General features: G+C 33.7%; 1 protein-coding gene across 1 annotated transcript; it reads left to right on the top strand.

Annotated features, from left to right (window-relative positions):
- Positions 1 to 10,142: 10,142 nt before the first annotated feature.
- Positions 10,143 to 11,727, top strand: LOC122318097 (B-box zinc finger protein 19-like). Its single transcript, XM_043135235.1, has 4 exons — positions 10,143 to 10,462; positions 10,884 to 10,980; positions 11,108 to 11,223; positions 11,469 to 11,727. Exons 1-4 carry the CDS (start codon positions 10,370 to 10,372, stop codon positions 11,658 to 11,660), a joined length of 498 nt encoding a protein of 165 aa, XP_042991169.1. The 5' UTR covers positions 10,143 to 10,369; the 3' UTR covers positions 11,661 to 11,727.
- The last annotated feature ends 3,492 nt before the right edge of the window (positions 11,728 to 15,219 follow it).

A 15,219-nucleotide genomic window follows, 5' to 3' on the forward strand; every position in this document is an offset into this window, starting at 1 on the left:
GCTAGTAATAACCGGCTGATGATAACTCCATACGGGAGGTTTTCTGTTGTATAGATGCTCGCCTCGTAACAGATCCGCTCAAATATAATGAGTGGCAAGTCAATGGGCTCTCCACGTGCTAAGCGAATCAGAAACTATACACGAGCCCGACTGAATGTGGTCTTATATGCCACAGGGTCTACATTTGTTGTAATAAAAATTTGCAACATTCAAAAGAAAGGCAACAGCTGATTATGGCTGAAGGAGTTTGGCCTATCGAGCTTCGTGTGGTCTTTGTTAGTGAGGATGTAGAAATCCTGATCCTGCTCATCATCAATGACCTCAGGAGCAATATCCTCACCTCCGGGCTGATCTTCTTCATGATCGGCCATAGTGTCAACAGGGCCCGTAGATGAAGCAGAAGTGGCTACATTTGCCTCAGATATACTCAAGGCTAATGCAGTTGTTGTGTCACCAACCTGAGCAGTTGTCGCCTCAGGTAGGAAACGCGGGATCTGGAGTAACTAGGCAATAACATCTGCCGAGAACTCAAATTGTACACCGCGTATATTGATGGTATGGGTGGATGCATCGTTAGGCATGGTGGTCATCCCCATGTAAAACTCTCGAACCATTGCAGGGTAAATTTTTCCCCTCAATGTGCATATTGGGCCCCAGCCTCTTGTGAGGAAGACGTCTCTCAGCTTCTTCCACTCTCAACTGAGTTCATCGAACTCATTAATAAGTATTTCTCGCTCATCTATCACTGTTTGCGCCCCCAGCCAAGTAATGTCCAGATTGCCTCCATCCCTCCCTCGTTTCCTAGTTGTCATATAGTGAGCCATATCCTAAAAAAAATACTAGAAAAAAAATCTAAAAAATCATTAGAATTACATATATATGCATATTAGGGTAGGTTTGGATTATACACAAAATTCTCATATCATCATTATAAATTTACATAATTTTGATAGCAAATATAATAAACCATTCCACTTTTTCAATACCCAAAACAATAATAATATAATGAAATTATATTGAAAAATTCAAGGGACATACGTTTGAATGTCAAATAATTTATGTTCGAATGATAATATTTTAATAATTAGAAAAATTTACGTTTGAATGTACAATGAATATACATTCAAACGTAAATCAAGAAGTTTGAATGTAAAGTATTAACGTTCGAACGATGATAGTTTAATAATTAAAAAGAATTTGCGTCTGAATGTACAATGAATGTACATTCGAACGTAAATTCTTTCCACATAAAATAGAATGTAATTAGATAAACATTCGAAAGTAAATCACATCCAAAAAACGTTCGCATGTAATAAGATTAATGTTCGAACGTTTATTGTAACTGAAGAAGACGAACAGTTTACATTCAGATGTTTTATCCAACGTACTATTTAAACGTTGGATAAAAATGTGGTAATTGTACGTTTGAACGTTAACATGTAACGTTCAGACGTTATGAATTTCAAACGTCACACGTTCGAACGTTTCTTCTAACTGAAGAAGACGAACGGTTTCCGTTTAGACGTTTTATCTAATGTACTCTTCAGATGTTGGATAAAAACATTTGAATGTGTAAAATTTAAGTTCGAACATTACATCGAAACGTTTGGACATTATGAATTTTGAACATCAAACGTTCAGATGTTACATGGTAACGTTCGAATGTTACAAGGCAGAAATGGCTGAGTCGACTCAGCCATTTCCAAAATCTTGGAAACTCACGCTTCGGTGCAAAAAACCACCGTAGAAATGATCTATAGACTACAAAGAAAGTTTCTACGGTGGGATTTTACCCATTTTCAACCAGTGAAGGTTGAAAAATCAAGAAAAAAATCCGGCCTAATCAGTGGGTTTTTCAAATTTTAATTTGGAGCACAAAAATACTATATAGAGAGGGCACATTACCTTTTTGTGATGATTGCGGTAGCATATAATTGTGGCAGCGATGGCGTGAGTGGCGGAGAGTTGTGACACCGACGTGAATGAGGGAGAAATGAGGAGTTTGCCATCAGTTACAATTTATATACAATTAACGTTCAAAACTTTACAAAAAAACGTCCGAACGTACAGTCCCCATATTAATATTCGAATGTATTATTGTTGACATTCAGACGTTAACACAATACGTCTGAATGTTAATCATTGACATGCGAACATGGACACATGAATTGGCTTATATCATATTCAAATATATTAATAATTATTATTGTTTATATATACTAGTACAGTTACATAATATATGAAATAATATATATACTGCGATATATTTTATAGTATACATATTATATAATATGTAGTATATTAGATGTATTATAATATAATCTATATTACTAGACTATATGTATACACTATATATATAGTTATTATATTTAATATATTATATATTATATAATATAGTATATAGTATATAATAATCTACACTAGGAGAGTCTTCAGGCTTTTATATTACTAAATGATTATCCACCTTCATTATCACACTATCCAACACTTCTCATTTTCTTCCTTAAAACCAAATTAAACTAGATTAGGAGGTGGGAATATGTCATTAAACCTCATCCTTTTCTCAAAAACATTATGTTCTTGGCCCGTCAAGTTTTTGTAAAATGGTGGAAAAAGTACAATTATGATCATGTTGTAAAAATGTTCTCAAAGATTACCAAGATTATATATATAGTTATCATATTTACTATATTATATATTATATATTATATAATATATAGTATATAATATAGTATACTATACATAATAGATTATGTGTAATTATTATTATATATTACTGTTGCCCAGATGACTAACACAATAAAGGGGATGAATTGTGTTGTATTTAAAAATTAACAATTATAAATCAAATACACAATATAAAATATAAATAAAATACAAAACAACAATAAATATAACGAGTAAGGGTAAGAGAGAAGCAAACTCTGTATTTTAACGAGGTTTGGTCCCACTGCCTACGTCCTCGCCTCAAGCTACCCCTTGAGAATTTCCAAATTAACTATTCAATTTCCTTTAGGTGGAGATAGAAACCAATTACACATAAAATATTAATTTTGAGCCTTAATCATAATTTTAAATTTTTAAGAGATTTACAACATTACTCTGAGTTTTACTGTGAGTTTGTTCTCTTATTTCTCATGCTTGGTTCCTTGATGTGCTTGACTCCATTGTGTAGAAAACTTGAGATTGAGACTTCTTTATACTTGAATTCATTTGTCATCATCAAAATTCATGTGTAGATATATAATTACACAAAACTTAAAACATTGGGTTCAACAATTATAATATATAAGTAATATATATAATATATTTACTATATTATTAGTATATATAATATACTGTATATGAGTAATATATATTACTAGACTATATATATAGTATAATATATAGTACTAGACTATATACTATTTAGTCTATATAATTATAGACTATAAGTATATACTTATATACTTATATATATAGTATTCAACCATATATATACTTATAAAATACTATATTACTAGACTATATATTTATATTGTACAAGACTATATACATGAAGTATAATTATATATATAATTATATATATGTACTTATATATATAGTATTCAACTATATATATATATACACTAGACTATATATATAGTCCTAAACTAGACCTTATACTTTAGTAGTATAATTATAGACTACATATATGTACTTATATATATAATATTCACGTAAGTCGTTGTAAAAGGTTCGAATAATTCTAATTTCAAAAGTTTAACTATAACTTTAGTTCAAAAAATTAATATAATTTTTTACTTATATACAGTGAGCACATGAATAAACTTAAGACGGAAGACGTAAAGAATATAGAGGCAAGACACGAGGAAGAATTTCCTGGATGGTTTGAATAATGTGTATGAACTAAACTCTATTAATATGTTAGATTTTGAAAGTTGTAACTCTAGGTAATATTTAATAAATATACATTATTTCAATTGTTAGATTTTGGAAGAACATGCTTATGATCCCGGACCAGTCTCTCCTGAATTATATGCATTGGCTCGTAGTCCCTCAAATATAGCACTTCGATACACTACATGCACGGTTCAAGGTTATAGATTCCGTACTCTGGACCGTGGACATAATAAAAAGACTCAAAACTGTGGTGTGTTGGTCGAGGGGAGTCATGGAACAGATGATATTAATCATTATAGTGTTATTTGTGATATTATTGGCTTGAAATATCTGGGTGGGTCTATAATATATATCTTTAAATGTGATTGGTGGGATCTAGGTTGTGATACCCCGTTTTTACGTGTAGTTTCACTGAAGGAGTTTTTAATTTAATTAATATATTGGTTTTCTTATTTTAAATTATTATATTTTAATTGGTTTTATTTTAGTTTGATGTGGTGTTTAATTTATTTTAGTCGTTTTATATTTTTTAAAATCGTTTTCGTCGGATCAGTTTTTGGACTCCGGAGGTGAGGATTAGACCTCATTTCTTTTTCCTCATCTTTTCTTTTTCTTTTCTCTTTTTCTTTTTTTCCCTTTTTCCTTTTTCTTTCTTTTTTCTTTCTTTTCTTCTTCTTCTTTTTCCTTCCTCCCCGCGCGACCTGCCCTCTCTCTCTCCCTCTTCCGTCGCTGTCCAACTCTCCCACCCAGACCCACCGCCGCCGGCCGACGTGGCCGACACAGCCCCCACCTTTCGACTCCCCTCCGGCCGGCGCACCACCCCACCAAAAATAAACCTCATCTGAGCCGCCGTTAACCCCCTACAGCCCGTCTAAGCAGCATGGCTTTGAGCCATTTCCGGCGCCGTCGCTCCACCTCCGGCCACCACCTCTTCACCACTTCATCCCCTACCTCTTGCCATTCTAACCCACCCATTTCCGGCCCTGATCCGTTGCCGGAGCAGCTCCCACGAGTTCAACTCTGATCTACCCCTTTTTGCACTTCCACCGCTATTTCCACCGCCACCCACGGCCAAAACTCACTTCCATTAGCTTCATAAACATCTCTAGACCATTCCCTATCAATTTCATGTCTTGGTTTTTCCCCATTCGAAAGTGGGTAATTTACAACCCACGACCACAGTGTAAAATACATTGTTACGTTACTTTTTCTCCACCGTTTGCAACGTCGTGATCCTTTGAAAAATACCTTATAACGCTGTAAGTATTTTCTAAATTCTATTTTAGATTTAAATATATTTTTTCTCTTACAATAAATTATTTGACTGGTTGGTTGATTTCGGACTGAGTCCGAGGAGTTCGGGAGTCGGATGGATTGAGGACGGAGTTGCTTGGTTTGTTGATCTGTGATTGGTTGGATGATTTGTATCTTGAGGATTGCATGATGCATTCACATGTATTTTATTTAAATTGAGAAAATCCTGTTTTATTTGCGTAAATGAATTTTCGGGTGCGTGTGTATCACGACCCCAAGCCGGGATGGGTATTATCTCGGTGGAGCTCCTCTGATCACTCGGGAGTGGATAATACTGAGTGACATCCCCTGGGTTGTCGCTGGGCGACGACCGGATCGCACGATACGGTAACGCTGTCGTGTCGACTCCGTGGTTCCTAGGCTGGCGGGGACTAGAGGATGGCCTGGTCCAGGTACGCGCCGAGCGCAAGTATTGGGCATCGCTCGTTTAGGTGTCACACGCGTAGTCGTTACCTGCGGTGTGGCACAGGAGCCAGAGTGTGCGGATGTCCCTAGGGGAGATCATGGTGCATGTAATATTTTGATCGGGTTTTTGGATTTGGATACGGGCCATTTTCTGGGAAGATGGCGAGATTTTATTTGAGACTATTTGATCCATTTTCTGGAAAAATGGTGGTTTATTGATTTGGGCCATTATCTGGTATAATGGCGAGGACTTGTTTTAAAGGTTACGTTTTGGGCCAAAGTGGGATTTTGGCGTGCGTGAAAAAATGTGTTTTATGGGTTATGTGCATTGCATTCTTTCATGCATATTGTTTGAGTTTAATATATTTTTATCTAATGGCGTTTGGATCTTATTTACCTGCGGCACCATTTTTGGTACCGTAGATTTTGATGCAGAGGTCAAGAAGGAAGAGGAGACTGAGCCTGAGGAGGCGGATCCACCGGAGTATTGATTTGGAGTTTTTGCCTTGTAGTTGGTTTTGGAACAATATTTGTGACTTGTAATATTTTATTATGTATGTTTTGGACGGGTTTGTATTAAACAAAGAAAAATTCTGGTACTTAGTTATATGACTTTGTTTATCCGCTGCGTGTTTTCTTTTGCACACTTGTTGCATGTACACACACTTGGCACTTGGCGATAGGGTGGTGACCCGTGTTGTCATCATCCGGACGTTTCGATTTTCCCGTGTCCGTAGGTGGGATTTGGGGGCGTCACATAGGCAGTGGTCGGGTTTTGATATATAGGGATAATCACTTTACGAGTGTCAATACTGCATCTAAATGGTACGAAAATTATCTATTCGTATTGGCTTGTCAGGATACTCAAATCTATTACTTGATTGATTCAATGAAAAGCGCTGATAAAGATAGTTGAGAGATAACTTGGCGGGTCATACAAAAAATTTGTCCCTCAAAATATATATGAAGCAGGAACGAGTGCAGATTACAATAATAGTGGAGATGAAGATGACACTCCGAATGTAGAGACCTACCAGGAAGATGGAGAGGGTATTAACTTGTTTGTTGACCTCGGTGCACTCGAGTTGCTCCCCTTGTATAGAGATGACGTCCCACCAGTCCATCTCGACCCATCCATATTAAATGATCATTCAATTCAAGAAAGTGAGGAAGAAGAAGAAGACGAAGACGAAGACGAGGGGAAAATGGATAAGGAGGACAAAGAAAAGGTTGATGATGATGACGAAGATATTATAAAGGGAGATTCTGAAACAAGCATAGAAAATACATCCAAAGATAAAGATTAAAAGTACTAAAAACTTTATTCATATAGGTGACTATAGAATTTTATACTAAAGCTAATTTCTTCTAATTAATTTTTTTTATATAATTAATCATTTTCAAGGATGTCACCAAAACGACAAAGAAGAAATGCGCCTCCTCCACCAAATCCAAGTCCCGAATCCATTGAGGACTCCCCACTTGAAGAATCCGTTTTTGAAGATGAAGTTAACACTATAGAGAAAGATGCACAATCGACACCTACTAGTAAGGAAATGTCGTTGATAATTAATTATATAATTAATACTTTTGTCTCAATAACTATATAACTATAAAAATTATGCTATTATCTATTAGTTGATGCATATGCTCGTCACAGTCATGGCTATACATGCAGCATCTCACTTGAGAAAAACCAAAGGTACAGAAAACTGAAAGTCATCATTCTTGATAATTCCACTAGAGGAGTGGATGATAGTGTAGCAGCGCTTTCCTCTTATATTAGCACAGTAATCCAAGCTTATGCTCCATTTTATATGCGCTCCTGGCGATATGTTTCAAATGAGATTATGTAGCACATTCGGAGTCGTGTGATGGCGAGTTTACCTTGAGGGTTCATTTTTTTCACCTAGATTAGTATATCACATTTTTGACGTAATTAATTTATAATTAGGATGAATTTGACCTCGACTTTGGCCGTAGCAAGCATTTGAGAATTGTGAATGAATTAATGGTTACACTATTCTGACGTCACAAGGGAAGATATCACGACCACTACAAGAAGTTTGAGACGTTTGAAGAGGTTGTACAGTCCCATTTCTAGCAGATGAAGTTAGACGATTGGAGAAAGTGTTGTGATCTTTTTGCATCTCTAGAATGTCATAATATCAGGTATTCTATATTTATTTCCTTTAATTATTTACATTTATATTTTTTGTTTATATTATATGTATATATATTACAATTAACATTCTTAATTAATTTTGTAGCACTTAAGTTCTACAAATGCACATAATAGATCCACTTTGACTATCCACCATCGTGTTGGTTCAAGATCATTCAATCTTCATGCTGAAAAAAAATGGTAATTAATAAACTATATAATTCATTTATTTTCCTGCTATTCTTTTATATAAGTACGAACATTATCTTTTTAAAATTGCTAATGTTGTTTTGTTAGAAACGTGATGATCCTAAAAACTTTTTCCTCATTCATGTCTATGCTACTGCTCACACTAATGAGTATAGTGAGTTGATGGATCCTGCCACTGCAAATAATTATGTAAGCGGTGTTCCTTTTGTTAGATAAATTATACAACATGTGAATAATTTATTTTTTATTTGTATTTCTTTTAATACGTTACTTATTTTGTGTTTCGATCTTTCAGATTGCAGGAAAAAATAATGGAGATGCAGTCAGCTTCTAGGGAATACTCTCCTAGTGACATAGACATTTTCACGCAAGTGTTCGGACTTAACTCTAGTATGGCAAGAGGTTTGGGATGATCTTTCAAGCATTTCGGGTCATCCTCTTCAACCTCATCGACTTCACAAATTAATAATCTTACCAAAGATTTAGAAGCTGCACAGCGCGAGAATGAGTATATAAGGTCCAGACTGCAAGAATTGGAGTCTCTCTTAGAGCGATAGTTTCATTTAGAGACGTGTTTGTAGGACCAACAAAGAGACTAAGAGGAAAGAATACACGGTGAGATTCAAGAGCAAATGCAGCTGGAGATGATGCTGCAAATGGAGAGTGTTATGTCATTGCAACAAAATCGAGGTAGACGAGAAAAGAAAAGGAAATGAATTTTATCGGTGTATTATATTTTTAATATCTAATTTGGAAACAGTTGCAAACATTGTTTGTTGTGAAATATGTTATGTAATATGATACAATTGGTATAATTGGTATATGTTTTAATTGGATGAGTTTAGTATTTCTGATATGGACGTTCGAATGTAAATAAAATACTTTTGAACAATGTTTCACATTTGAACCCACATTCGAATGTAATTACACAATATTATAACTAAATGTTCAAACGTTTTCACCGTTAAATGAACATAACATTTGAATGTTTAAATGTTTATCATTCCAAACCTTCAAACGTACTTCTTGTGTTCAAATGCTACTTTGTTAACATTCGAATTAACGTTCGAATATTATGATATGTACGTTCGGACATTGGTTCGTTTATGTTGGAATTTAAACTCGAATGTAACGTTCGGATGTAAAAATGTTCGAAGGTAAATATGATACGTTCAAATTATAATCAACAAACGTTACCTTTTGTCATTCAGATATCAATTGGTCTGGTTGACATTCGAGCATGACTTTCTATAACAGATTTCAATTGTCATAGAAAAAGGTAACGTTTGAACATTATATCAAACAACACACAACCAACCGTCACTAAAAACGATTGTACAATAAACTGTTACCAAATGTATTCTGCGACGCACATTAGGTGATGGTTGAAAACTGTCACCAAATGAATTTCGTGACGTTTTGACAATTTTTTATGATAGTTTCCTTTGTCATTAAATCCCATTTTTGTTGTAGTGCCTCTTAGGAGTTTGAGTCTTTTCTTGATTTTATCTCTTAGCTAAAGCTGTAGGCAGTGCGCTTGATTATTAGAGAGTATAAATATCCCTTCCAAAAATAAGTTGAGATCATCTATAAAACGAAGCTTAGGCATTTGCCGCCAAGGTGTAAATAGGCCTAAATAAAAACATATCATGAAGCATCTTTTTAAAGAAAAATAGTGAAAATTGATTGATTCGATAAGAAAATATTAAAAATATCTTTTAGATCTTTTGCAATTGACATCTATCTAATTTTGATCCACATAATATGGATTCTACGATAATATAAAATACCACGTATTATTACTATTACAATAATATCCACGTATTGTTCTTGTTTTCAATGTCAGAAAACTACAGTACAGATTTTGATATTTTCTAGCAAAGAGCAAAATTGAACAGTACCCGGCAGCGCTTGATCCACAAGTGGTAAAGATGGCGCAAGCAACATATATAGCCAAGCACAATGAATGGGGGCCCTTTCTCAGATAACCAAACTGGTCAATGGTGGCTGAGAATGAAGCGAGAGTCGCTGTCAGCCCCACTGCCTTTGAAGCTTGTGGCCACGGAGTGAACTCGTAGGGAACAAAGTTGACAAACCCTTACCCCACAAAAAAAAAAAAAAAAAAAAGAAACTCAGTTGCTTATTAAAATCCACACACGCTATTGAATATTGATCTCGAATCTCCCCCCCGACACCCTCAAGTCCCAACCCAACCCAACGCCTCCCCTTTTTATATCTTCTTTGCTCGTCGAAGTCCTTGTCTTTCCTTATCATTATAAGCATATGGATTTGGTGGTCTTATTCTAAGTGGGATTTTTTTTCTCTTTTTTATGAGGTTTTAGTTTGGTTTCGTTTTGGTTAGTGTCGGAGAAATGAACGTGGAAAGCATCAAGTATGCGAACACTTTGTGACGCTTGCGAGAGCGCTGCCGCGATCCTGTTTTGCGCTGCCGATGAGGCCGCTCTCTGTCGTTCCTGCGACGAAAAGGTTTTCTACTTTTTCATAGTAGTTGCGTTGCTTCTAGGTTCTCCCATGTACCTGTTCTTAATTAATTGTTCTTAGTCTTTTGGGTTTTAAGTGTTTCAGCTTGATTCTTCTGATTATTCCTTATTGGGTTTCTCTCCTAATTACCTTTTGTTTTGGACCTAATTATTACTTACTTTTGATCGATGTTACCTATTAAAAAAAGAAAAAGAAAAAAGTAATTACAAGCTCAGATGAAGTTGTTAAGCTAGCAGCAACATTCATGTATCGTTTCTAGTTAATTATCCTAAAAACTTGAGAACGTACGTGGATACGAGTTTACAGTTTCCAGACAAATTGATTTTGTTTGATAAGAAAGAAGAGTGTTTGAAATGAGTTATTATTTTTGCCATCTGCTTTAACTGTACATGAATGGGAATGGCAGGTTCACATGTGTAATAAGCTCGCTAGCCGGCATGTACGGGTTGGTCTTGCAAATCCCAGTGATGTTCCCCGCTGTGACATCTGCGAAAATGCACCTGGTAATGCTTATTTCTCATGTTGCTCTTTACTTCTTCCATTTATTTCAGAAATTGTTCCTCTTTGAGGCTTGGTAGATGATTTTCAAGCTTATGGTTCTCCTTTCTTTTTCTTTAAACATGTGTGCAGCTTTCTTTTACTGTGAGGTAGATGGGAGTTCCCTTTGCTTGCCATGTGACATGAGTGTTCATGTTGGAGGGAAAAGAAGCCATGGAAGATATCTTCTGTTAAGGCAGAGAGTTGAGGTTTGTCACCAAAGAGAAAGCAGTCATGCTCTTCTGTTTTGCATAATTTCCGTACAAAAAAATGTTGTTTTTATTTTAAATTTTGTTATCTTCGGTGTGACACATTTTAATTGACCGTTTGTTTATAAGTAGTTGACAAATAAACAAAGCTTTAAATGTCTCACCGACAAAGTAAAAATAACAAAAACTAAGATAAACATTGCATTACTCATTGGTACAGATTCTTAAACGTTTTAATTGTTTAGTTTCCAGGAGATAAACCTGGTGTTCTTGAAAAGTCAGCTTTGCAACCTGTGGATTCAGCTTTGCCACCTATATTGACAGTGGGAGATCAGAACCAGCAAAATCACAGGGCCTCTCCAGTTCCAATTTCAGATGCTAGTGCTGATGGGCGACTAAATATGGATAAAATGATTGATTTGAACACAAAGCCTTGACAAATGTTGCATGTACATGATCTACCGTTACTGATCTTTAATTTATTTAGTTTGCTTGGTTTTAACATGGATGCCATCTCTCATTAGTATTATTGGTATATGATACAGATTAATTTATCTGATTTAAAAGCAAATACAGCTTAAAAGAGGAAGCTATATATTTCATCCAAGAAAGTCATTCTACTTGCAAGTCCATGTAAAATATGTCCTCTTCACGCTACTGACATGATAGAATTTTAAACTTTCTTTTATACAATCAAATCTAGTTGTACCAAGGGGTAGAGAGCATAGACCGACTTGCACAAATACGACCAAGACTGCGTTTGAATGATGAGCTAAACTAAACTGAGTTATTTATAAATAGTAGTGAGTTGAGTCAAGAAAGTGAGTTATGTGAAACTTATCTAAAATGAGTTAGTTTGCTATAACATGGCCAGAAAGTAATAAAACTAGGGACTGATGATGGCAGTTTGGTTTGTGATATTTAGCTGTATATTTTGTCAATTGTTTCATGATTAATGCTACTAATACAACCTAACCCAACCAAACCCATCTTAATAGGTTGTTTGGAAGATTGGATCATCCCATCTTATCCAGACTTATTTCATCTCAGATACTATTAAAATATAAATAGTATTTATTTTTAAATTTCTAAGTTTTCATCTAACCATTACTAAATCCAAACAAAACATAAAATATTTTTTTGATATTATCTAACTTTTCAAATATCAAAAAAGAAAATAAAAAAATTATAATCTAACAATATTTTAACTTTATAATATTTTTATTCAAATTTTTCTTTTTTATTTTTTAAAATTTCATAAAATATCATAACTCAAATTATTTCACTGTTATTTACAAATTTTTCATTTTATCTCCTTTTCCAAACATCCTCTTGTTGTTGTGAAACAACGGCAACAAACAAGTAAAAGCAGACAAAAGCAAATTAATCATACAACACAAAATTAATATGATTCAATAACGTGCCTACGTCCATAAAGCTGCAGAATATTTTATTATATTGAGAAATGAAAAAATATACTTTAAGGTAAAATCTCATTATTCAGAACACTTAGGAAATTATAAATTGTTCATTGAATATATATTTATAATGTCACACAACAGAAATCCTAATTTTTACTTTTTTAAATTATTTACTCGAGAAAGTATATGTCGAACGCATCTCAAGTAAGATTACTATACGATGCTCGCTCGAGCTACTTGTCAGGTAAATTTCTAGCATACTTTCTCCAGGATACTTTTTTTTACCGCAAATATTGCCAAAAAAGTTTCCTGCCCCAACCCGGCCTCCTTGAAAATTCGTGAAAAAAACCAAAAACCATAACCCATCATTGTCGTTCATCAAATTGGGACCTACACACCAACAAAAAAGGCTCCACAAATCCAACACTTACATTTATCTTTCATTGATCATGCCAGAAGACTGGGCTATATATGTTTCATCCACAAGTAGTAAATGCGGGCGTCGTCACCTGCATTCCTGACAGTTTCCGCGGAACTTCTCGTTCCTCCTCTTTCTAGTGCGAGGGAAATATGATTGCTATGACACAGTTATCTTTGCAAGTGCTTTGGAATTGTAATAGGCACTCATTTCTGCCAAACCCAGTTCTGTAATTACTTCTGTACATGCGCAACTCTTGTTGAAGTAACATTTAATATAATTTTTGTTATGTTTCTGAGATGTCTTGATATGTTAAACACATCATGATCAAGCTTGAGAATGGTGAGAAAGTCACCAGAATTTGAGATCATGTTCTTCACTTCACTGTGAGGATCATAACCTTACAAACAAGCCAGAAATTAATTTATAGTTCTGTATTTATTTATTTTTTTAATATGATTATAAGACATTTGCATATTCACTGCAACTATCATTTCTTTAAAAGAAAAGGTAGGGTATATGTTGAATGCCAGTAGTTCTCCATGTCTGAGTTTTGAGTACTTTCCCTTTCATGTTTTGACTTTTTGTCATGGGAAATGGGAGGACACCTATTCATGCCGGAGAACAATTTCCAAATCGGCTCAGCCGGAATGGTCCTCCCATGCATTTACTTCCAGGGAAACCGCAGCTTTTTCTTTCTATTGTCTTTCAACATATGCAGTTATTAACATTAGAAGGAAAAAAAAAAAAAAGAGGAAAAATATGGGTAAGGAATAAACTGTTGGGTAAAATATTTTTAAATTAAAAATATTATAATCACAAAAAAATTATATAAAAATATTTCTACAAATTAACGTAATTTAATGTGATTCGTCAGATTATAAAATTATTTTTATTATAAAATAAATCTAACGAATTAAATAAAACTATATTAATTTATAAAATTATTTTATATAATTTTTTTATAGATATAGCCGTACTTATATTAGTAAAAAATGAATTATCTTATTTTCAAATAGGGTTTTTTAAAAGATAAATTCTGTGGATTACATCTTCTGAATTCATGCAATTTTGGTAAAAATTATTTGGTCCAAAGACTCCAAAGTCGCAGGTTGTAGCATTGTATGTTGTCAAAGCAAATCTATAAACAAAAAGACAAAATAGATATATGCCTGGTCACAGCGATCACGAGACCTTTGCGCGCATGCTCCAAAAACCAAATATTGTCGTCTCTTTCTTGCTTCCAATTAATTTCCTGCATACAAAACGACAAGAAACTTTGGAAATTTCTTGCTCTCTATCCCTTTTCTTTTTTTGGACCATTCGGAAACTTCCCGTTTCAAATAAGCAAAACGGTTGGAATAGGATTTCTCTTTGCACCTTTGTATGACTATTCTTTACGCCAAATTGTTCATCAAAGATATATAGTTCGAAAAATGATATGATAAACACTATTATTATATCATTTTTGCACAATTTTTAATTAAATATTATCTTTTTCATACAAACCTTTTAACGTTATAAAAAATTCAAATAAACAACTCAAATTATAGAATCTAATCTTTGAATAAATATATCAAATTATCAGTCAAATTAAGAAAATAATAGAGAAATTGAAATTTTGAATTTTTATAATTTTTAGCCCCGTTTTCGATATTGAGACCAATTAAATTTTTTTATGAATGGTAATGAATTGAGACAGTGAGATAAGTTTTATATGATCTACTTAAAATTAGTTTAGATATTAAGATGAATCTAGATGTATTTATGAAAAATTAAAAAAAGTTATAGATTTTGCATGTAAATATATATTGAGTTAAAAAATATTATAGGTCTTACGTGTAAAGAGGTTTTAAGCTTAAATGACTTCAGTGGTTTGAGAATTGAATATTTAGTTGAGCTTAAAATTAGATTAATCTAAGTAAGGAGTTTTGCATATATAAACATAATCGTGCGCTAATTTACATATCAATTTCGATTTCTTCATATTTAAAATTTAAATTAATATTATTTTTAATAAAATTTACTTTTTTACAAATTATAATAAATTATTACACATATTAATATGTAATTATGCGTATGACTAGATTTTTCCTTAAGATAATCAATTAGTAAATTAATTGTAATTTATCAGTTTATATTGAATTGTTTCGAATA

The sequence above is a fragment of the Carya illinoinensis genome, chromosome 8, assembly GCF_018687715.1.
Source record: "Carya illinoinensis cultivar Pawnee chromosome 8, C.illinoinensisPawnee_v1, whole genome shotgun sequence".
Classification (NCBI taxonomy): Eukaryota; Viridiplantae; Streptophyta; class Magnoliopsida; order Fagales; family Juglandaceae; genus Carya; species Carya illinoinensis.

Excerpts from the sequence above, each read along its gene's own strand:
- LOC122318097 (XM_043135235.1), top strand. The coding sequence starts at position 10,370 with ATGCGAACACTTTGTGACGCTTGCGAGAGCGCTGCCGCGATCCTGTTT. Across the intron at positions 10,981-11,107 it reads CATCTGCGAAAATGCACCTG|CTTTCTTTTACTGTGAGGTA; the intron begins GTAATGCTTATT and ends ACATGTGTGCAG. Across the intron at positions 11,224-11,468 it reads TGTTAAGGCAGAGAGTTGAG|TTTCCAGGAGATAAACCTGG; the intron begins GTTTGTCACCAA and ends TTAATTGTTTAG.